General features: G+C 36.5%; 1 protein-coding gene across 18 annotated transcripts in view; it reads right to left on the bottom strand.

The window, feature by feature from the left end:
* PDE1C (phosphodiesterase 1C) overlaps positions 1-23,510 on the bottom strand; it is a 671,184-nt gene that overhangs the window by 100,131 nt on the left and 547,543 nt on the right. For all 18 annotated transcript variants that reach the window (XM_045388996.3, XM_005549840.5, XM_045388994.3 and 15 more), the window contains 3 exons: positions 21,557-21,697; positions 7,169-7,269; positions 4,493-4,621 (listed from right to left, as the gene is read on the bottom strand). In XM_045388996.3, coding sequence (XP_045244931.2) covers positions 4,493-4,621; positions 7,169-7,269; positions 21,557-21,697 — 371 coding nt within the window. The remainder of the gene's footprint in view (positions 1-4,492; positions 4,622-7,168; positions 7,270-21,556; positions 21,698-23,510) is intronic.

Here is a 23,510-nt window from a genome sequence, read left to right as displayed (position 1 = left end):
AAGCCCCATGAGATGGTGTTGTAATTTTTGTTTCAAATGGTCAAATGCACAATTTAAATAAATGAAGAAAAATGGTCTTCTATATTTTCCCAGATATTTATCATTTTATTCTTTCCTAAAAGTCTGATTTCACTATATCATTTTCCTTCCAATAAATATTTAGATTTATTAATCTAAAAATTAATAAAATATAAAATAACAAAATAATATTTTTGAAACTACCTCAATGAAAGCTCTAAAGAAATTTATTTAGCATCCTTTATAACGTGGCTCCTTTAGTGACACATTCCTGTTGTTTTCTATTATCTGAAAATAATTTTATTTCATCTTCATTCTTGAAGTTCATGTTCACAGGATGTAGTATTCTGTGTTGGCTTTTTTTTTTCTTTTTAGTACTTTAAATGAATTATTCCATTGTTTTCTGGCCTCCATAGTTTCTGAGGAATAGTCTACTGTAATTCAACTTGTTCTCCTAAATGTAATTTGCCATTTTTCTTTAATTTTATCTTTGCTTCTTAGCAGTTTGACTATAATATGTGCCTAGGCATTTTTTCATCAAATTTATCCTGTTTTAGGTTTGCTGAATTTCTTGAATCTGTCTATTTATATGTTTGGCAATATTTGGAGACTGTTCAGTCATTATTTCTTCAAATTCTTTTTCTTTCCTATTCTCTCTCTTTTCTCTCCTTCTGAGACTCAAATTGCCCTTATGTTTGCTCACATAAAATTATCCCACATGTCCCTAACATTCTACTCATTTAAAACATCTTTTTCCTCTTACTTTTTCAAATTGAATAATTTCCAACTTTCAAATTCGAAAAATGAACTTTTAAAAGTCACTGTTTCTTTCTTCTGTCTTTTCTGCCATGCACTAAGCCTATGTAGCAAATTCTAAATGTAGATATTTTATTTTTTAGTTCTAAAATTTGTTTTTCATTTATATTTTCATTTTACTCACAAACCTTATCATATTTTATTCAATACAAGCACATTTTTCATTATCTCACTGAGCATGGAAATAATAATTGTTTTAAAAGTCCAAGGTCCTCATCTGATAATTCTAACAATGGTTTATCCTGGAGTGTATATCTATTGATTGTCTTTTGCCTTGCTAAGAAATCATTTTTTCCTGATCTTTATATGTCACTTAGATTGTATCCTGAATATTATAGATATAAGTTGTAGGGAATCTGGGTTCTGTTATATTGCTCTGAAGATTGTTGATATTTTGTTTTAGCAGGCAAAACTTATTTATACTCAAAATACAAACTCTGTACAGGTTTAGTAAGCAATATATCAGATATCGCTGGACACAGGGAAGGAAACATCACACACCGGGGCTTGTCAGGGGGTGGGGAGCTAGGGAAGGCATAGCATTAGGAGAAATACCTAACATAGATGACAGGTTGATGGGTGCAGCAAACCACCATGGCACATGCATAAAACTGCACTTTCTGCACATGTATCCCAGAACTTAAAATATAATTTAAAAAACTAATAAAAATGGTTTGAAAAAAATAACAAAAGGTGGCCAGGCACAGTGGCTCATGCCTATAATCTTAGCACTTTGGGAGGCCAAGGCCAGTGGATCGTTTGAGGTCAGGAGTATGAGGCCAGCCTGACCAACATGGTGAAACCCCATCTCTACTAAAAATACAAAAAATTAGCCAGGGCTGGTGGTGCATGCCTGTAGTCCCAGCTACTCGGGAGGATGAGGCAGGAGAATCACTTGAATCTGGGAAGCAAAGGTTGCAGTGAGCTGAGATCATGCCACTGCATTCCACTCTGGGCGACAGAGTGAGACTCGTCTCAAAGTAATAATAATAATAAAAGGTTTGAATATGGCAGAGAACAGCTTCACACATATTCAGATATATCATGGTTTTGAAGGATTTGTGTGAGGGCTTGTTTAGACAGCGTATAATCCTGGCTTCCTGACAATCTAGTAAAGTGTTCTAAAGCTTGCATAATTGCCTCTTAACATATTTTCCAAACATACGTATACTACTTCTGTTACATATACTTTTCTTATAGATTTTCTACTTCTGCTTAGCTACAATTTTGTCAAAAAGTTAGCTATATAATTTGTATTTCCACTCTACTATAATCATAAGTCTCATTCATTCTTTCAATCTACAACTAGGGTAGCGAGGCTGACATAGGCAGGATCTAAACCCATAGTCACCTGGAATAAACCAGACATATTGGTTCACACTGGAATGCATTGCTATATATCAATGCAAGCATACTTAGTGTTCATCTTTAGCTCTTGTTCTTATAAGTTGGTATTTGTGAAGTACCAGTTGTGAATAATTTGAATGTTGCCTCTGATTAAAAAAAAAGTTACAAAATTAGTGATTTAGCAAAACACAGGTGAATTTAGTATAAAAAATGGCCAAAATAGTCACTTGAAAATAAAGATTAGTGAAATCTGTTTATGTGCTACCCTTGTATATTTGTGTTTCTTATTCTGTACTAGCTTTATTATCTTGAAGAGAGAGTGAAACAAAAATATCTCAAAGAGAGAATAAAATCATGGAATAGATTATGTATTGGAACACCCTGATGTGGTGGAAACTTATTTATAGTTATAGCCCATAGTACCACGTTTTATTTCTATGCTATCCCCATCAAGCTACCATTAACTTTCTTCACAGAATTAGAAAAAACTACTTTAAATTTCATGTGGAACTAAAAAAGAGCCTGTATAGCCACAACAATTCTAAAGAAAAAGAACAAACCAGGAGGCATCATGCTAACTGATTTCAAACCATACTACAAGGCTACTGTAACCAAAATAGCATGGTATTGGTACCAAAACAGATATACAGACCAATGGAATAGAACAGAGGCCTCAGAAATAACACCACACATCTAAAACCATCTGATCTTTGACAAACCTGACAAAAATAAGCTATGGGGAAAGGATTCCCTATTTAATAAATGGTGTTGGGAAAACTGGCTAGCCATATGCAAAAAACTGAAACTGGACCCCTTCCTTACACTTTATACAAAAATTAACTCAAGATGGATTAAAGACTTAAAGTAAGACTTAAAACCATAAAAACCCTAGAAGAAAACCTAGGCAATAGCATTCAGGACATAGGCATGGGCAAAGACTTCATGACTAAAACACCAAAAGCAATGGCAACAAAAGCCAAAATTGCCAAATGGGATCTAATTAAACTAAAGAGCTTCTGCTCAGCAAAAGAAACTATCATGAGTGAACAGGCAACCTACAGAATGGGGGGAAATTTTTGTAATCAAATCTTTTATTATAACTTTTACTAATAGTTCAATTGCATGGAGGGTTACTTTTTTCCTGAAGTTGTGCAATGATTAATTGAATTGCTCTGAATTTTTCAGATGCTGGCTAAGTCTAGCATATTCCAATAAAATTTAAGTCAAATATTTCCATATGTTTTAATAAACTAAAGCTACCTGGAAACTCTTAGCCACTCTTAATAAAAATCAGCCTCTCAGATTTATTGTTCAGTACAGTTTATTTCTCCGAATCCTTGAAAGATGGTGAGCACATAAATACCCAATAAACAGCTGATTATTTAATTAAAATATAAGGACTCTTTCAGTCACAACGGATTCAGAATTTTGTAAGGATTTAGATGATCTCTGCCTGCAAGGTTTGAAGTGCCTTAACCTATATTTATAGCTACAATGATTTATTGGCTTGCTATATATGACACAAAGTGTGGTAAGCATTTTAAAATGATTCTGTTGTTTATCATAATGTATTCCAACTGCAGAATAAATGTTATTATCTATTTTCAAGAAATTAAATTTTTAAAGATGTAAAGATATTGAGTCACTTCCCAAATGTCATACAGCTAGCAAGTGACTGAGTCCATATTCAAAACACAGGTATGTGCCTAAATTCATGCAACAGAATTAAGTGTACATAATTTTTTTAAGTGTCAAATAATTTCCTTAGAAAGTGTCAAAAGATTGATAAGAAGTCCAAATCAAATATAGGGTGAAAAACACATGTTATTAAATGAAAGACAAAATTCAGATTTAACGAATTCAGATAAAAGCAACACAAGTTTCCTAGAGTTAAAAAAAAAAAAAGCAAATATATCAAAAGTGTCCTCAGTTGAACACTGTTAGAAGTTATTTTTCAAACTTTCTTCTTTGAGAATTTTTAGGACAACATTGAATTATTTGACTCAAACTGGTTTCACTTCCCAATTCATCAATAAAAAGCAATGTAAAGATGGCAGAATAAAGTAGTTGGAACTTAATCATAACATTCTATAGATTTTATTTATAAACATTTGAATATCTGTATAAAGAAAAAAGAGAGAGAAATAAGACATACATACATACACAAAGAGAAGGTGAGTGTGAGAGAAAGAGAGAGAAAGCAATACTAATCAACATTTTAGGTAAGGTGTTATTTTCTCAAAAGCAGCATACTTCATCCAACTTCAGAGTTCCTTCCCTGGCCTCCAAATCTCTCTTTTCTCATCCTTACCTCCAGTCATCCTTTGAGAGGTTAATCAAAATATTCATTTCCTCGTCATCTTGCAGAAGGCGATAAGCTGCACTTAAATGGTGATTCTCCAGTACAGATCTGTCATTGTACAGAATAGCTGGATCAGACCTGAACAGAAACCAAGCAAAATTCAGAATATTAAACAGTTGCAATTTATTTGGGTAATTCTAACAGGCTAGAACGCACTACCACTTTTTCCCATGCTTAGAAATGATCTTTGTCCCCATGCCATTTATGTGAACCAAAAGCTCAACTAACACTACAAATCATCAATAGATGAATGTAGGGTATTTTAGTATCGGTACATGTGTGGGCAGAAAATATGTAAAATCCAGCCTGAGAACTCTCTTAAAACTGTTTTACAACCAGATCTCAATTACCTATATTAGTGGCAAAGGTGATTTTTCTTTTTTTTTTTTTTTTTAAATACGGGTCATGTCAAACTTCTTTATATTTTCTGGAATGACATTTATTTTTATTTTTATTTTATTCAATGAATGCACTGGTTTATTTATTTCAGCTGTAATTTTCAGAACACACATCACCTAGTGGCTACTATCTGTAAGCTACCTCTGATAGTGGCTTGATCTTAAAGTTTTTCCATGCAGAAACCACATGTGGAAAATTGAGAATAAAGACTATAAAGATTATAATGTCAGTTTTTAGTCCCTATCTCAAAGACCATACTATAGCTGAATGTCACTAAACACAGGACTGTATACTATTTTAAGATCTTAAATTTAATGAAAGCTTAGATTATTTGTTTCTCACCAAGGAAGCTGAGTTTCAGAGACTTAAAAAACTTGTTACAGCCTTTTGGTGGCCAAGTGGCAGGGCTGGGATGAAGGCAAGATCTTCTGACAGCTGGGCCAGTGCTTCCCCAAGATAACTTCCACCTGCCATTGGCCAAACTTTGGGCAGTATCTATCATACCCCGAAACTGTTAGGCTTAACATTTTATTCATCAAAGGATTAAGGGCCTAGTCACAGACTTTGTTTTCTGAACAGAGATCACACAGGCTGAGATGCTTTGGATAAAGTTCTGTTGAACAGGGCCAATGTTTAAATTTTGTTCCAAACCAAGCTTAACTGAACACATTGGAATTTTCCCACTCCTATTGAGATAACACAGAACATTCAAATCCCGAGGTGAAAGATCTGCTGTTACATCTGTTGAGTAAGTTAGATACCAACTGATGTGTATTTTGTGACACTCTTTTCCAACTCCTGTAATTAAGCCATTTTCCTCTGAGTTGGGGCTGGTTTTGATCCTGGTCTCCAGGCAAGACCCACATATGCTCAACCCACCTATCTTTCTTGGGCAGGTGCTATTCACCATGGTCTCTATCCTCAGAGCAAAGGTTCTACCCACAGACACACATTAAACAGTGCTACTCTACGGAATTCCCTGTGTTAAAGACCTTGGAACAGAACCACAAAAAGCTGCTTTTCTGTGGCTGAGACTAAATAAGGAGGCAGGAAGGTGGAACTGAAGCGAGTAGCCGAAGTTCTTTTGTCTGCTTCCATTCAATTAAAATTCTCCTTCTGAACAGAGATCAGACAATATTGTTTTCTTTTGTGTACACTGTAATTAAGTGTTGAGTTCATTAAATACATGTAGATTGATTTAATGAACATAAACCTATCTAGAGTGTGCACCTGCTTTTTCAAGTGAAATCGGCAAGTATTTATTTGGTGTTAAACTCTCATCCCGCCCTGCTACATTCTTTCTCTTTGACTTACTACCTTTCACCATATCCTAGCTCCTTTTGATTACTATGTCAAGGATAATTAACTAACTCTACTGCCAGATTATCTCCAGTTCCACATCATTGTCTTAAGAGAGGGCAAGTTCTTAGGCTAGGAGAGGGCAAGGAAGAGTTTATCCTAAGTAGAAATGACAATTGACTGGTGCTATTGCCTGGAATTCTGTGCTGAGAGGAACACTCAGAATAAACCCACAGTTTAGTAAGAAAAAATACCAAAATCAATTAACAATATCTGTTACAGGTCAGGAGGTTCCAAGTGGGGCACTTGGACCCATATTTAATGTCTCCAATGGGAGGTTTGTGTTTACCTATGCAGTCAATTAGGAAGAATGCACAGGTTGCTCACGGTGAAGGTGGCCTACAGGAGACAACCTTACTCTCGGGGCCCTGAGACAGGGAGTGATGCAAGCACTAAACAGAGCAGATATGAAACCAGAGAGGATGAGAAGAGATCTCATGAGAATCCCAGAGATCAGAGGGTAAGATTGTTCAATGTTGTTAATGTCAACAAAAACATTCTAATCCTCACTGTCCTTATTCATTTCCTTTACGTGTCATCTGGCCCTTTATGTAAACTGCCCCATTTCCTGTTAGAAATAGGTAGAGTATGCACAGAACATACATAAACAAATAGCGAACATTAGAATAGAGAAGAAAAGGATATCTATATGAGATCTGAACAAAATAGGAGAATTAGGAGCAGATGGCTTCTTAAACTCTAAGTCTTGATTGAAGCTGACCAGACTGATCTCTCATTTAGAGGTTCATTATTTCAGAAACTCAAAATAGGAAAACTATGCAAAAGAAAGGTGACTAACACCTTTCTGATTTCTAAAACTGTCTCTGACCCCTCTTGCCTCTCCTCCAAATATTTCAACACCCTCACCGAGTCTGAATGTGGAAATTGTTGGTGGTTCCGGTATGCTCGTAGTCATGGATGGCAGCTGAGAAGATTATAGCAAAGATCTCCAGCTCCGTCAGCCAGTTCTGAAAGGAGATTACAGAGCAATCAGATGATCTGTTTCTTTCTCAAAGTCTTCAGCTTGCTGACAACACACCCACAGTGCTGCCTTTCCACCCTGCAGCTGATAAGCTATTGCCAAACACAAGTTTTCTGAGAGACAGAAATAAGTTATTTTCCTGTGAAGAGACTTGGAGACTTGTGATTTGAAAACAATGTGTTCAGCAAGGTTGAATAAGCTAACTAGTAGTTTTATCTTTTTCAAGAAATCAAAGAGAATGAACATGAAGACTTGAAAAGCCCTCATTGCATCCTCCCTCAACTTCTAAATAAAGTGCCTAGGGAGACACACACACACACACACACACACACACACACACACACACAATTAGAAATTTTAACACAATACCAAGAACGAAGAGTAATAGAAAAACCTAACGTCTGATTATAGGAGGAATATCCATTAGGAAGTGGGTAGAGACAGATGGAAAAATAATACTTGGCTTTCTGCTCTATGCATGCTGATGATGTTTGAAAGGACTTCTCCCCATCCACACCATCAACACTGGCTGTGGGTCAGTGGTTCACAAAACGTGTTCCTTGGACATGCAGATGGTGTCAGCTGGGAGCTTGCTAGAAATGCTGGCAAATTTTTCAGCCCCACCCCAATCCCACTAATCAGAAACTCTAGGTTGTGGCCCAGCAATCTATGCTTTACCAAACCATCTAGATGGTTCTGATGCACACTAGAGTTTGAAAACTACTGCTGTGTTTCAATCTTCCTTAACTGACTTCCATTTAATGGACTCTGTGGATTTACTTCCTATCGCTTCTGAAAATGGTCCTGCCCCATGCCCACACGACAGAATATGCCTGACTCTGGCCACCTTCTCATATCCTTTGCTCACTTTTGTTACTAGTTAAATTCATACTTACATGATTCAGTATGGTTTATTCTAAACTGCATTTTAATAAATTGTATTTGTTATTATAATTATGTAATTAAATATGACACAAACCAATAAAATATGGACACAAAATTGGAGTTGTTATTTCTGTAGAAACTAAGTTTAATGCTTTGGACAGTCACTAAAAGAACTGCTGTCAAAATATGTGTGACAACTGTGAAAGAGCAGAAAACATTTACAGAAAAGTTAGAGAGCTTCTGCACTCAGTTTGCTTCAGGCACGTCTTTAAGTTCCCATTTAACTTTCAAGAGATGAGACTAGAAATCTTAGATAGGGGCAGGGTTGATGTAAGACAAATGTGAGTATCCAAACTGGTGAACTCATAAAAGACCTGCGGTCTGAATTAAAGATTAGTGCATAAAATAGATTTATATAAGTTAATGCAAAATGAGTTAAAATGAACGTTTAAGTGTTTCTAATTCCCCACTTAAGCCGTATCTTTCAATTAACTACTAATTTTGGAGAATTATTGCCTTCTTTAAAAATCGGTGAGGGGAAAATAAACAAATGACATAGAATTTATGAAGAATACTTCAGAGTTGGGGCAAACGTGAGCATAAACATACCTCATTGAAAAAGAAACCACTGTATTTTTGAAAATGATTCCTAACAGAATCCAGCATGAAATGTCAGGAAGTTTTCTGGCGTCTTCAATAATATACCTCAAAAATACAAATTGAGGTACGTGGAATGGAAAGTCAAAGAGAAAACAGACTAAGATGAAAATCAACAAAATGAGATGAAAAAAAGATGAGCAAGATAAGGAAAGATTGCAAGAAAGTCGAAGCTGCAAAACACCTTGTAAAGGCAGCAGAGAGCCTCCTCATCAGTCTCTTCATTGTCTTGGGGGCCCACAACGTGGCAGGCATTATGCTAGGTGCTTTTATATAGAAACTTACGTAACTCTCACAGCTCCGTAATCATAGGTACTGTTGTTATCCCTACTTGACAGATAAGGAAACAAGCCAGGGTGAGGTGCAGAACTTACCCAAGGTCACGTAGCCAGTCATGTGACAAGCCACATACCATGCCTCCAGAATTCTCACTCGTAATCTTACATTGTATTTTCTTTGGATCATTGTTCATGTATTTATCCAATTTTTCATAAAATTATATAGGCATAATTTTATATTGCACATTTTTCTTGATATTATCCATACATATATTACATATGTAGACTTTTTTTTCCATTTTGGCATTGTCTTTCTTTTCTTCCCTAATATTTTGTCCCCACCCATCTGTCCCCAGTTCCCTCTACCTCCTCTCCCACATGTATCTCTTATTCTAAGGTCATGTAGCGTTAATTTCACATTTTAAAATAAGATTATGAATGGGAGACAGTGTAATATCTAAACAAATCCTAGTCACAGAACATCAGCACAGGCAGCAGAGAGCATCTAAATAACAGTATAATTACAGTTTTCACATTACAACTATCAGTGATGCTTCCCTCCTTACCCAAATAATTGAACAAAATCCTATCTTAGGTATAACCTACCTCTATTAAATCAAAAACAATGAATGATTAAACAGGCATTCAACAAAAACAACAACAAAAAAACCAAAACCATTGTCTTTAAAACTCATTTTAACACCTTAGTTTTTCAACAAACACCATGCATGCTTAGAATAAGTTATGCTGCTTTGGGGATAAGAAGAAAGAAAAGTGGTATCTGGGAGAAACAGCTTCACAGAGGAGAGAGATGTTTAAGATCGGTCTTGAAAATTTGACAGAGAAAGAAGTGAAGGTGGGCATTTTCAGAATGAACTAAATGAACAAGTCCCGTCAGCAAAAGCATGTTCATTTCAGGTAAGAAAATGATGCCCTTGACTGGAGCAGGAGTGAAGGCTGATTGAGGCCCTATGAGGTCAGGCATTAGAAAACAGAGTGAGTGAGGAATATAAACCAGATTCAGCAGGCGGTGAAGCTCACGCAGAAGAGTCATGCAATCAGCTCCCCACTTCAGGAAGGACATTTGGACAGGAGGAGAGAAGGGAGATATAAAAGCATTTTTGTTGTTGTTGTTGTTTTTAAACAGGGTATCACTCTGTTGCCCCGGCTGGACTACAGTGGTGCAATCTTGGCTCACTGCAACCTCTGTCCCTATGGCTCAAGCAACCCTCGGACCTCAGCCTCCCAAGTAAGGGCTGGGACCATAGGCACCCACCACCATGCCCAGCTATTTTTTTTTTGTTTTTTTGGTATTTTTAGTAGAGATAGGAGTCTCACCATGTTGCCCAGGCTGGTCTCTAACTTCTGAGCTCAAGCAATCCGCCCATCTGGGTCTCCCAAAATTCTGGGATTATAGGCATGAGCCACTGTGCCTGGTCAAAAGCAGTATTTTTAGATTGAAAAGTTCATATAGGATGTACAGACAGTGTGGAGGTAGAAGTCATATGACTTAGCAATTATCTGACTTTTGCAAGTGGTAGGAAGACCAGATGAGGTTGCAGTCGAGGAGAACAATATGTTAGATGACCTCAACACTCCTGGCCTCACTGAATGGCTAACAAACCCCTCAGGTGGTATTAGATAGCATTATTAACAGAAACAGAGAAAGTAGGGGAAGCTATTTTGGAGGAAATTGAGCTTCCTATTTTAATATAGCTCAGATTTCCTTGCCTCTTCCAAATAAACTGCTGTGAACCCAGAAGGTTTTGTGTCAACCCATAAGAAGTCAGAAATTAAAGTCCCACTGGCATTTTATTCCAGAATTACCAATTAGTGGCAAGGTACAAGTCACATATGCTACCAGTATTTTCCTATCTACAAAATATGAGTGTCACAACTGGTTCATCTGAAAGGATGCTTTGACAACCGGTAATAGGGGATCTTGAGTTTTGCTATGTATGACAGCAAGAAAGCAAGCCACTTGTTCCTGCATATAGGGGCAGATGAGGAGACATGGGGTACAACAGCCCAGAGGAAACCTGAAGGAAAAGGACATGGCCAATTTCTCATTGTTAGAGGAGATACTACTAGCAAGTTGTGACTTTTCTAATGTGAATGATAGAGTTTCTTTAGTAATCTGTTAGTTTTCCATGCTACCTTAACAAATGCTCAGTCTTGGAGGCTTAAAAAACACTTCCAGGCCTGGTGTGGTAGCTCACACCTATAATCCCAGCACTTTGGGAGGCCGAGGCGGGTAGATCACCTGAGGTCAGGAGTTTGAAACCATACTGGCCAACATAGTGAAACCCCGTCTCTACTAAAAATACAAAAATCAGCCGGGTGTGGTGGCAGGCACCTGTAATCCCAGCTACCCAGGAGGCTGAGGCAGGAGAATCACTTGAACCCAGGAGGCAGAGGTTGCAGTGAGCTGAGATCGCACCACTGCACTCCAGCCTGGGTGACAGAGCGAGACTCCCTCTGTCTAAAAAAAAAAAAAAAACGCTTCTGATTATTTGCACACAGTTCTGCCAGTCAGAAGCCCAGCCCAGTGTGGATGGGTTCCCTGGTCAGGGTATCCCAAGGCTGACATCAAGGTTCGGAAAGGCCTGTGTTCCTTTCTCGTGGCTCTAGGGGAAAATCTGCTTCCAAGAATATTCGGGGCATTGGCAGAATTCATTTCCTTCTAACGTTTTCCATGGTTTCCCTCTTCACCTTCAAGCTGGCAATGACTGTTGGGTCCTTCTCACACTTGAAACCTCTGATTTCAGCCATACCTCCTTGACTTTGATGAACTTGTGTGTTTACATTGGGCTCACCTGGAAAATCCAGGCTAATCTCCCTATTTAAGTTCTTCTGATTGTTAACCTTAATTGCATCTGCAAAATCCCTTTTACAATCCAATGTAACATATTATAAACACATGTGACACCAGAGAACAAAGGTTACAGGAGCCAAATTTCTACTAATTACAATCCCTAATAAAATTATTTGGCACTCTTCAAACAAAATGTAATTTTGATATCCTTAGTCTTTCCTGTATTAATTATGGTCATGTCATAAACGACCAAAAAAAAAAAAAAAAAACAAGATACGCAGCTTCTCCTTTCTGGAAAAAAAAAAAAATAGACAAAGGGAAGATTACTGCCATCTTGCTTGACAAAAGCAAGGAAAGTGGCAAAGGGATAGTTTTGGAGTTTGAAAACTTTTCACCTAAATCAAAAAGTAAACTAGAACTTAGAGTCAAAGAACATCTATTCAATCAATAGATAATTCTTCAATTTATTTCTGTCTAAGGATTTTCTCTTGGAAATGAGCAAAATAATTCTGAAAGGATCCAAGTATCTTCTAGGCACTTAAGTTAAACAATAATGAGTAATACAAACAGATTACAATGTTTTACATTTACAAAGTATTACTGTTGATGTTGAAGCCCAGACACCACTTTATCAATGGATTGTTTTGATTCTCTCTGTGTCTTACAATTTATAACACTGAAATGATTTAAAGCATTTTCTCCCTCTTGGTTTGTAATGAAAGGTTAGAGTCACAGTATGTTCTCCATTCATCAGAATGCTCCCCACTGTTTTTGTAAGCTCACAATGAAAGAAGTTTGTTTTGAGCTACATTTCAAAGAGAGAGTAGGTAGGAAATAGTTTCTATATTTAAGAATCATTCTAAATATGGCCTGAATTGATCATGGAAATTCAACAGCAAATGGAAAATGAGCTCATTTAAGAATAGCATGCAGTAAATCGTGATCACTGCTATGATACAACATTTATGTTAATGATAACTTGTACTGGCATAAATGCTGGGTGTTTTTGGTGAGAGATGAAGAAGCTGCGCATGATTCACTTTTATGTCCCCAGAGTATATTCTGCACAATAGGTATGTTGAATAGATGAGTTCAAAGTGCATTTTTACATCCATTTTCATCCTCATCACAATACCTGGAAGTAAGTGCACATGAGGATACTGAGGTGTAAGAATATAAGAGGCTTTTTTTTTTTTTTGCCAAAGGCATATTGTAGAAGCATGCCTAATATTCAAATGCACAACAGTCAGAGCTGGGACCAAATCCTGGCTCCCATACTGTACTCAGTTGCTTGGGCTGCCATAACAAAATAACACAGGCTAGGTGGCTTAAACAACAGAAATTTATTTTCTCACATTTCTGGAGGAGAAAGTCCAAAATCAAGGTGTCAGCAGGACTGTTTTCTCCTGAGACCTCTCTCCTTGCCTTGCAGATAGCTATATTCTCTCTGTGTCCTCACAGTGGATTCTTCTCCCTGCAAGTGCATGTCTGTATTCTAATCTCCTCTTTCTCTAAGAACACCAGTCATAATGGATTACAGCCCATCCATACGACTTCATTTTACCTCAATACCTCTTCAAAGGCCATCTCTCCAAATACAGTCCCATTTCAAGGTCCTGGGGACTAGGACGTCAATATATGAATTGATGAGAAATACAATGTAGCCCACACAGCTACTTTATAATAGAATAATTTTAATTTCTACGAATTAGAGGTTTCTCTTCTTTAAAATAAGAATAGCATTACTTGTAATGGGAATCACTTTTGATTGCCCAACTGTCCTTTTTTTCCTTACTAACAATGTCTCTGATTTTGTTTGAGATGGCAATGTGTCAGACTTCCCTATGTATTGCAGTGGCCATGAGTCACAGGTCTGGCCAATAAAATAGATGCGAAAGTTGCTGGTTTGGATTTCTGGATAGCTCTTTAAAAGTGGGCACATTTATTTGGTTTCCAACTTTTGTGCTTTGTATTCTCCCTTATCTTTTTACCTGGATTTGTAAAGGTACATCAGCCATTTTACAAGCATAAGGACAAAAGCTACAGTCAAACAGGTGGGAAGGACACTGAGAAGGCTGTTGCTGATGAAGAGCTGCCATGCCCTCCCTAGAAGCCTCTTTGAACAGACCACACAAATACAGAGGACACCCACACCGCTGACCCATCTAACCCACCTGGACATGCACTTACAAATATGTTCCAACAACCAAATTTCACTTGACATTTTGAGGGAAAAAAGCCAATAGTGTAAGAAGAGTCTCATAAACAAATAGCATATTCCCCATGAGTTAAAAGAGATAATTCTATTTTTAAAAAGACTTCTAAAAGAGGTTTTCAAAATGTATAGGTATATTCATAAATATGTAAGGTTGCTAAGACAATAGCACATTCCAAGGGCAAAAAAAAGAGGAGCTCCTGAAATTAAAAATATTGCTAACTAAAAATACTAAACAAACAGATTGAATAACTAGAAGAACATATCTGAAGGCCAAACTGATAATATGGAAGACAGAGTTGAGGACATCTCTCAGGAGGTATCATTAAAATACTGAAAGATGGGAAAACATGGGAGAAGCTAAGAAGTCTGAAGATGGATTCAGAAGGTCTAAGAGAAGTGCCAGAAGCAGACAGAAGAGAAAACAGACAGGGAGAAATACTCAAATAAATAACAGAAAGTGTTTGGCTTTCTTCTTTTCAAGCACATAGTAGGATTAGACTTTCTGGCCCCTTTATGGTTAGGAGGGGCTGTGTGAGTCATTTTGGCCAGTGAGTTGTGAGCAGAAATGATGAGCAGAGTTTCCAAGCCATAGAATTTAAATACAGATATAGGAAGACCAGAGACCCTTTCTCTCTACCATAATGCCTGACAACACTCAGGAGGGTGACTGTTCAGAAAACCTAGGCCCTGGAGTGAGAATGACACAGGCAGATTCTTTAACTCACTGTTATGGGGGTGAAAAAAACCAGACATTATTTCTAAACCACTGAGATTTTGGAATTGTTTGATCCTGTAGCAAAATATAGCCTACCCTAAGGAAAACACTCCAAATGAATGCAAACCTTAGGAGTGAAGAAGATGTATTCTCCCACTAATATGTTATCTTATGTTATTTTTGAGAAAGTCTGTATATAAGATCATACAACTAAAAAGCAATCACAAGTTTTGAAATATTTTACATATATGACAAGTGTTGTTAGTCATGATTACTTATGTTTAGTAATAATAATAACTACCATTTACTAACATTCCACTGCATGCTAGGCATTACATAAACATTTTCATTAAAAAATGTTGAGAAATTCAAACATTTTTTTAGCAAAATATTAAGTTCTCAGGAATGGAGATGTCATAACCAAAGAAAATAAAAGTGGTTAATATGTAAGGAAAATGTTTAATTTACTAGTATTAACAATAAAAAGTAAAAACAAACACGCACATATGAAACTTTAGTGGGGAAATATTGCTATGCAAGGAGGGTAACCACATTATCATTTACAGGGGTGAAAAAAATGTTAACTGTTTAAGTTACAGAATAGCGGCCGGGCGCGGTGGCTCAAGCCTGTAATCCCAGCACTTTGGGAGGCCGAGACGGGCGGATCACGAGGTCGGGAGATCGAGACCATCCTGGCTGACACGGTGAAACCCTGTCTCTACTAAAAAATACAAAAAAACTAGCCGGGTGAGGTGGCGGGCGCCTGTAGTCCCAGCTACTCAGGAGGCTGAGCCAGGAGAATGGCGTGAACCCGGGAGGCGGAGCTTGCAGTGAGCTGAGATCCGGCCACAGCACTCCAGCCTGGGTGACAGAGCGAGACTCCGTCTCAAAAAAAAAAAAAAAAAAAAAAAGTTACAGAATAGCCCAATAATGAACTATTAGATTTTCTTACCATAATAAATATATAATGACCTAGGGAAACTATCATAATATATGATTATTGACTATATATTATATATAGAGAGAGAGTCAATAAAGTATTAGAGGCTTATTTATCCTGTTTGTTTCAATAAATCCCAGTATTATAGACTTATTTATCCTATTTGTTTATATAGCCAATATCCTATAATGGTACAATATCCTATAATATCCTATATTATAATATAGAATATATTACATATCCTATAATGTAATATAACTTTAATAATTTAAATAATATAAAGTTATATTATATTATAGGATATATGATATAATGTTACAATATCCTCTAATCTTATATCCAATATCCTAAAATGTTCACAGCTCACTTCACCTAAGTAACGGTCTCACAGAGAAGTAATTTTACAAATAAAATTTAAACAATTTGTAACTGTTTAAGTGATAGGATGACCCAATAAGGGTCCATAAGATGGTCCCACTATTGGGATGACCCACTAGTATTAACAAAACAAACTTCAAACAATATAGATATAAAGTTCCCTTTGACCACCACTCCAGGATGAGAATCTCCCCAGAGGTAACCACTATCTTCAATTTACTGCTTATGTTTTTAGATGTTTTTCAATATATTTTCATATATATCTATGTGCATATACATGTGCTATGTTTAATAATATACATCATGTAGAACATATTTTTCTAAAACTTTTTAAGCTTAATAATACATCTTGAATTTCAGTCATAGAAATCTATGGTATTTCAGAGTTCTAACTCCCTATTGATAGGTATATACTCGGTAATTGTTCACTATGGCAAACATTGCTACAATGAATTTGACTGTTTAAGGCCTCTGTGGGTACACTTGGAAGTGCTAGAGCATTGGTATGTATATTTTTTCTTATAGCAATCACTGCAAAATTGTTTTCTTACATGACTATACTAATTTACCCTCAGATGAGCAGTATATGAGAATATAATTTCTTCTCAATCAGTGGTTCTCAACCTGGGATTATTGCCCCTCCAACCAGTGGTTTATTTGGCAAGATCTGGAGACATTATTCATTGTCATAACTGGAATGGGGAGTGGTGATACTGGCATCTAGTGACTACAGGTCAGGCAAACTGCTACACTTCAATGCATAGAAAAGTGACAAATAATTATCTGTCCCCAAACGTCAACAGTGCTGAGGTTTAGAAATCCTGCCCTGCTTCCTAACCAAGTTAATATTATCAAACTCAAATTTTTATCCATATGCATATAATGGATTAAAATTAGTATAAGTTTATATATATTTGGACACTAATGAGTGGTGCATTTTTCATATTTCTTTTATCGATTAAATGTATTACCTTTTCTGTTAATTGCCTGTTCATATTTTTTGACTGAATTTGTGTCATTTTCCTGATTCATTTATACAATCTGGATCTTAATCTATGTTCTCTATGTATTTTCTCCAAATGCTTACTTCATTAATTTGTTTATGATTCTTTTTATCCTACAGAAGTTTTTAACTTTAATATATTCAAATTAATCAATATTTTGTTGTACAACTCTTGTGTTTCAAAGCTTAATTTTAAAAAGAACGTCTTTTTTCAAGGCTATAAACATATTCTCATTTTTTCTTCTAATATGATCCAATTTTTACTTTTGTATTTACATCTTTAATTCATTTGTCAGATTTTTGAGGGGTGAATGACTCAAAGTACAATGAAAGCATTCCGTTTTTTTCTAAATAAATAGCTGTGGCCAAAACGTTTTCTAAACTGGGTAATTTTCCCCATAAAGTTGTCTACAGTCAAGTTTTCATGTTCTCACCTGCAATTTTTTCTTCATTATACTCTGATCAGTGTTCCATTCTCACCAAACCACTGAGACAACTCATGTCAAGGTCAACAATGACTTCCATGTTGCCAGAGTGAATGGTCACTTCTCTGTCCTTGTCTCACTTGACCATCAGCATGTCCCATGCAATGCACCACGGTCTTCTTGAAGAATTCTCTTTCCACGGCTTTCATGGCCCCAAACTCTCTTGGTTTATACCCCATGTCACTGGCCACTCTTTTTTAGTTTCTATTGTTGGCTCTAATTCTTTGCCTTCATTTTGATCTTTGGAGTGCTCCAGGACTCAGTTCAGAGCCCCTTCTAACTATCTATTCACTCTCTCTTTAGATCATCTCATCTAGTTCCATGTCTTCTTATACTATTGATATGCCCAAGACTACCTAATCTACATGTTTATCCCCAACCTCCCCTGGAACTCTAGCATCCTTTTTCTTTCTGCTTGGCCTCTGTATGTGGATGTCTACTAGGGATCTTAAGCTCTACATGTCTAAATCAGAATTCTTAATCCCCTTTCCTCCAAAAATTGGTTTGCCACCAGGCATTCTTGTCAACTGTTTATCAAACCAAGAATCTAAGATGTATTCTCAATTCCCCACTTTAATGTTCCAAATCCTATTCACCACAGCAGTCCTTTTAACTCTGTCTCAGAAACAGCATTTTCTTCTCTCCATCCCAGCAGCATCCTTCCTAGTCCAAACTATCAGCATCTCTTCACTAGACTTCTGCAGGATTTTCCTAGCAGGCTGCCTTAAAAACCATTCCCCACAGTAATCCTTTTTGAATCTTCATCAGATCACATCACTCCCCTGTCTAAAACCCTGTAGTGGCTTCCTACTGACTGCACTTAGGATAAAATTGGAACTCATTAGCGTGGCCTGTAAAGCCAGACCTGGTCTAGCTCCTGCTTCTTCCTCAGCCTCATAATGCACCACTGTCCCCATCATGTGCTGTTCCCACCAGGCTTGCCTTACTTCTGCTCCTTGAATGTAGCAAAGTTATTCTCTCACAGGACTTTTGTACTAAAACCCTGCACTAACTCTGCAGTCACACTCTTCTTTCACTGTTAGCACGGCTGAAGCCAAAAAACACAACTATCTCAGCTTAAATACTATCTCTAGAGAGTGTGATTTCCTGACTATCTGATAAAACACCCAGCTTTCCCTGGGTAGGTCCTCTATTTTAATTCTCTACAGAGTATTAATAACATTTTCTTGATTGCTTTCCATTGGTCTCTTGTATCTGTAACTTCACACCAGAATGTTACTTTCCACAAGAGTACTGATATCCTCCTATCTTGTTCATTATCTTAGTCCATTTGGGCAGCTATAACTGAATGCCATAGGCTGGGTGACTTATAAACGACAGAAATTTATTTCTCACAGTTCTGGAGGCTAGGAAGCTTAAGATACTGAATGCCATAGGCTGGGTGACTTATAAACAACAGAAATTTATTTCCCACAGTTCTGGAGGCTGGGAAGCTTAAGATCAAGGCACTGGTAGATGTGGCATCTGGTGAGGGCCTGCTTCTGGATTTATAGATGACTGTGTCCTTACACGGCAGAAGACGGAAGGGAACTCATTTTTATAAAGGCACTGATCCCATTCACGACAGCTCCACGCTCATGACCTAGTCACCTCCCCTAGGCCCCATTACCTAATACCATCACATTGGAAGTTAGGATTTCAACAGAGGAATTTGGGAGAACACAAACATTCAGTCTATAGCATCCTATAATAAAGGACCCAGCATATAAGTTCTCAATAAACATTTGGGTTTATTTTTTGAAACTCTAATCAATTCTATTGATACATTTGCCTATTTTTTCACAAACGGCACATGCTCAGCTTCAGTAGATATTTTAATATCTAAGAGAGTAAGAACTATTCCCCATTAGATTATTCTTTTACAAAATTGTCTTTTCTAAGGTTGTGAAATACCTATTTTACATGAATTGCAGATTCAAATTATCATGTTTCATATTAAGATCCTTGAAACTTTGATTAGTATTTCTTTGAATTTATAAATTACTTTGAGGGAAATTGACATCTATATAGTACTGAGGTTTCACTCACATTAAAAAATGATGCCTTTTCCATTTATTTAAGGATCATTTTTGTGCCCTTTGATTTAGTTTTACAGTTTCCTTTTTATTGTTTTTGAAGCTCTTTATAGGTGATTTATATGCTTTTTAAAAACTGTTGGGAATGTACGTTTTTCTATTACACTCATTAATTTCCAGTGCATAGGAGAATTCTTTTATCTAGACCTGTTGAGGTATTTTATTTGATCTAAGAATTTGTAGGGTTTTATTTTATTTTCTAAAGGAGATGATCACATTATTTCACAGAACGTATCTTCAACTTTTGAAGATGTCATATTGCATACTGCATTCTTGAGGTTGAGATGTCCAGAAAAATGCCAAGAGGGAGTATTAATGTGGGTATCCCTGTCTTGCTCCATGTATTCATGGAACCATCATTCAATATGATGCTTGCTCTAATTGTTTGGTAAAAATCTTTTATTGAGCGAAAAATGTTCCCTTTATAATCTTGTTATAACTTAACTTCAAAGATAGTGTTTTAAATACTATTTTTAAGAAATCAGCTTTATAATGAGGAAGAACTGAAAAAATGATCACAGGTTTTAGGAAAATTCTGCAGTGTTTTAACAATAATGCCTAATTGTTGAGCTTCCTTTAGGAGGCCGAGTACTTAATATTTTTGATACTTCATTCCTAACCATCAGAGCACTTCTACAAAGTGAAATGTTTTTCACCATTTTAAAAGATGAGGAAGTCTTCACTCAGAGACTCAAGTAATTTATCATAGGTCACAATATCTAGCAAGCAATTAAGAAGGGAATTATAGCCACTGTATCTAGCTCCAAAGCCCATACTTCTCCCACATAATCAATTTTTAATTCAGTGAGCTATTAGGCCAAGTCTTTCAACAGGCACTGAAGGAAAAGATAACAAATGTGCCCTGGGTTTATGGAATAATTCATAACTATATCCAAAGTATGTCTATCTTAATGTCAATTCTAAAGGAAATTTCAAAGTAAAAAGTCATACAGACCTGTTTTTGCCTTTAATGGCTTTATCTTTTTAAATGAATGGCTTACATCAAGGAAAAAAAAAAAGCAAAGACAACCAAGTTGAGCAGCTTAGTAAATACAGAACACAAATTCAAAAACAACTGAAGATGGTGCATGCCTATAGTCCCAGCTACTCAGCAGCCTGTGATAGTAGCACCACTTGAGCCCAGGAGTTCAAGGCTGCAGTGAGCTATGATCTCTCCATTGCACTCCAGCCTGGGTGATAGACTGAGATTCCCATCTCTTAAAAAAAATTTTTTAAAGCAAAACAAAAAACATCTAAAGAGCTAAAATGTTGGGCCAAAAGAAGCAAGAAACATTTCAAATGGTTAGATGTAAAGATTTACCATTAGGTTAAAATACTCAAAGGCATACAAAGAGGATGTGAATAACCATAGTCCCTGTGAAAAAGACCTAGTGGTTTAAACCAAAAGCTAACTTTGCATAACGTGGTTGCCAAGTACATTGAATACAATTTCAGTATGCATGAATATCATTGTTATTCGCCATAGCAAAAGGTTAATAGTACCACTCTCCATATCTAGAAATACATATTTAGTTGTAGTCATTATATTTAAATTGGTTATAACCCAGTGAAGATGCAGATCACTACTAGGTATTTATCTCATCAGGCTCAGGATGGAGAAAATTTCAGAGGCAACGGGGAACTCCAAGACTTTCCATATTGGTTAGATTACTCCCGGGAAACAGGAAGTCCATAAAACAATGCACGACTCGTGGCCTCCAACTCATCAGAATTGGAACAGTCACCATTAAAAACTCATCCTTACATCTTTTGGGGAACTTAAGAGTTCCTATCCCTACTTACCGCCACTCCTGTCTTATAGAGGAGGTAATGCACTGTCTGTGTAACATCGGCAGCGTGCATTAAGTTATGGTAAGGATTTTTGTGCTTGCTGTATCCCACTTCCAGGGCCTCCACAAATGAGACAAGTGCAGAAATGGGGATCTGAAAGAGAGCAGTAAGGTTAATTAACTAGTGACTTCACTGCTTTCAATGGAGACACAAATGTCTAAGGCACCAGGACTGCTTTTTCTCTGAAGGCATAACATATGAGGAAGCTGGAACTTTACACAGTTAATAAAAAGTACTGACAAAATTATCAGATAATTTGAAAATCTAACAGGAAGTCCTTGGTTGAGGAATAGCCTGCCTTGTAAATTTTTCTTTGTTGCTGATTTCAGAATCCCTGAGAAATGACATCTAATCATTTTAAGATACTTAGTTTTATTAACATGTAAAGCAGTAATTTTTAATACACACACAGAAAACTGAGTTGTTGGTGACTATGTTAATTTTCTGTATTTCCTTGTCCTCATCTACTCTTCCCCTCTAACCCTAAGGGAAAAAAGGATGCTACACAGGACACCAAACAATGTTGTAAACAACACTGAGGAATTCAAAAATAATACTAATAATTAGTACCTGTTTGTGGAATCATTCACTATTTGTAATGTAATATCAGTAGAATGAGATCTTCCAAATTCTAAGTCACCAATAATAAATTGCCAAGTAACAAACATAAGAACGTAGCCTGTTCCTGTTCCCATGTATAACAGACTATCGCATTTGGTTTTGAGTTTTGCTTTAGCTTGGTTTTGGGTTTTGATTTTGTTTTGTTTTTCTTATAACCAAACATAATGTATATAACCATTCCTTTCAAAGGGCATTGTTTTCAGGCAGTTTATATTTGTTTTGCAATAATTTTATAACTTATGATTTTTGTGCACTTTATTTTCCTACAAATAAATGAGATATGCTGCATAGTATGTATTCATTTATTTCTCAATGAATAAAATACTTCAGCCTTTATTTGCAACTACCAGTCACTCAGAGTATTTCCAATTAGATTAATTGTTCTTTCATCTGAAATATGTATAATATACATGCCTTCCTTTCTATGTAACATTGCAGTGAAGAACATTGCAAAATGCATGTACAAAATAAGGGCAAAATAAGGGCATCCAGAAAACATTCATTGTATTAGTTTTCTGGATCCATTCCATGGTTCAGGGTAAATTATATAATATAAAGCTAGGGGAAAAGGAGAGGATGTGTCCTCCTGAGGATTAACAATTACATTTGTAAAAAAAAAATAATAATAAGGAAAATAGTAAGTTAATGCCCCTGAGATTCCATAATCTGTTCTCCCTTGGTCGTATTCTTCCATTTTACCATTTGTGGATTTTTAAAAATTTAAATACGACCTTTAAGAGGTAAGAGATGAATTCATTATCATTTTTAAAAATAAAAATCCAATGAAACTGGGCTCCTTGGGTTGTTTTATAGAGATCCGAGATTTGCCGAAAGGGCTGTGTGTGTGCACAGGAACTTTGTTCCAAGGAAAGTCTCCAGCATCCTCTCCAGCATCCACAAGATTTTCATACAGATTTCCGATGCAAAAAAAAAATTAAGGACCTAAGGACCATGGCCATGAAGTATTTGTGGTCATGTAAAGACATATTTCCTCAGTGGGAGGGGTTTCAAGATGGCTAACTATAGGCATCTGGCACTCACCTCCTCCACAAAAAAGAACCAAAATAGCAAGTAGATAATCACATTTCAAATAGATTATCCAGCACTAGAATTCAACAGAGAAGTAAGAGGAAACACCTAAAGCAAAGAAGGAGAGGGAATCAAGGCATGGATTGGCTGGAAGCCTGGAGAGGCTGTCTCTTCAGTGAAAAGAAAGGTGAGTGAGTGACTGCTAGCAGTCCACATTCCCACCTTGGACTCCTGTATCCTAGCCACCAGAAAGAGC

This window comes from Macaca fascicularis, chromosome 3 (assembly GCF_037993035.2).
Source record: "Macaca fascicularis isolate 582-1 chromosome 3, T2T-MFA8v1.1".
In the NCBI taxonomy this organism is placed as follows: Eukaryota; Metazoa; Chordata; class Mammalia; order Primates; family Cercopithecidae; genus Macaca; species Macaca fascicularis.
Note: the sequence above shows the minus strand (reverse complement) of the source record. Positions and strands in the feature narration are given on the sequence as shown.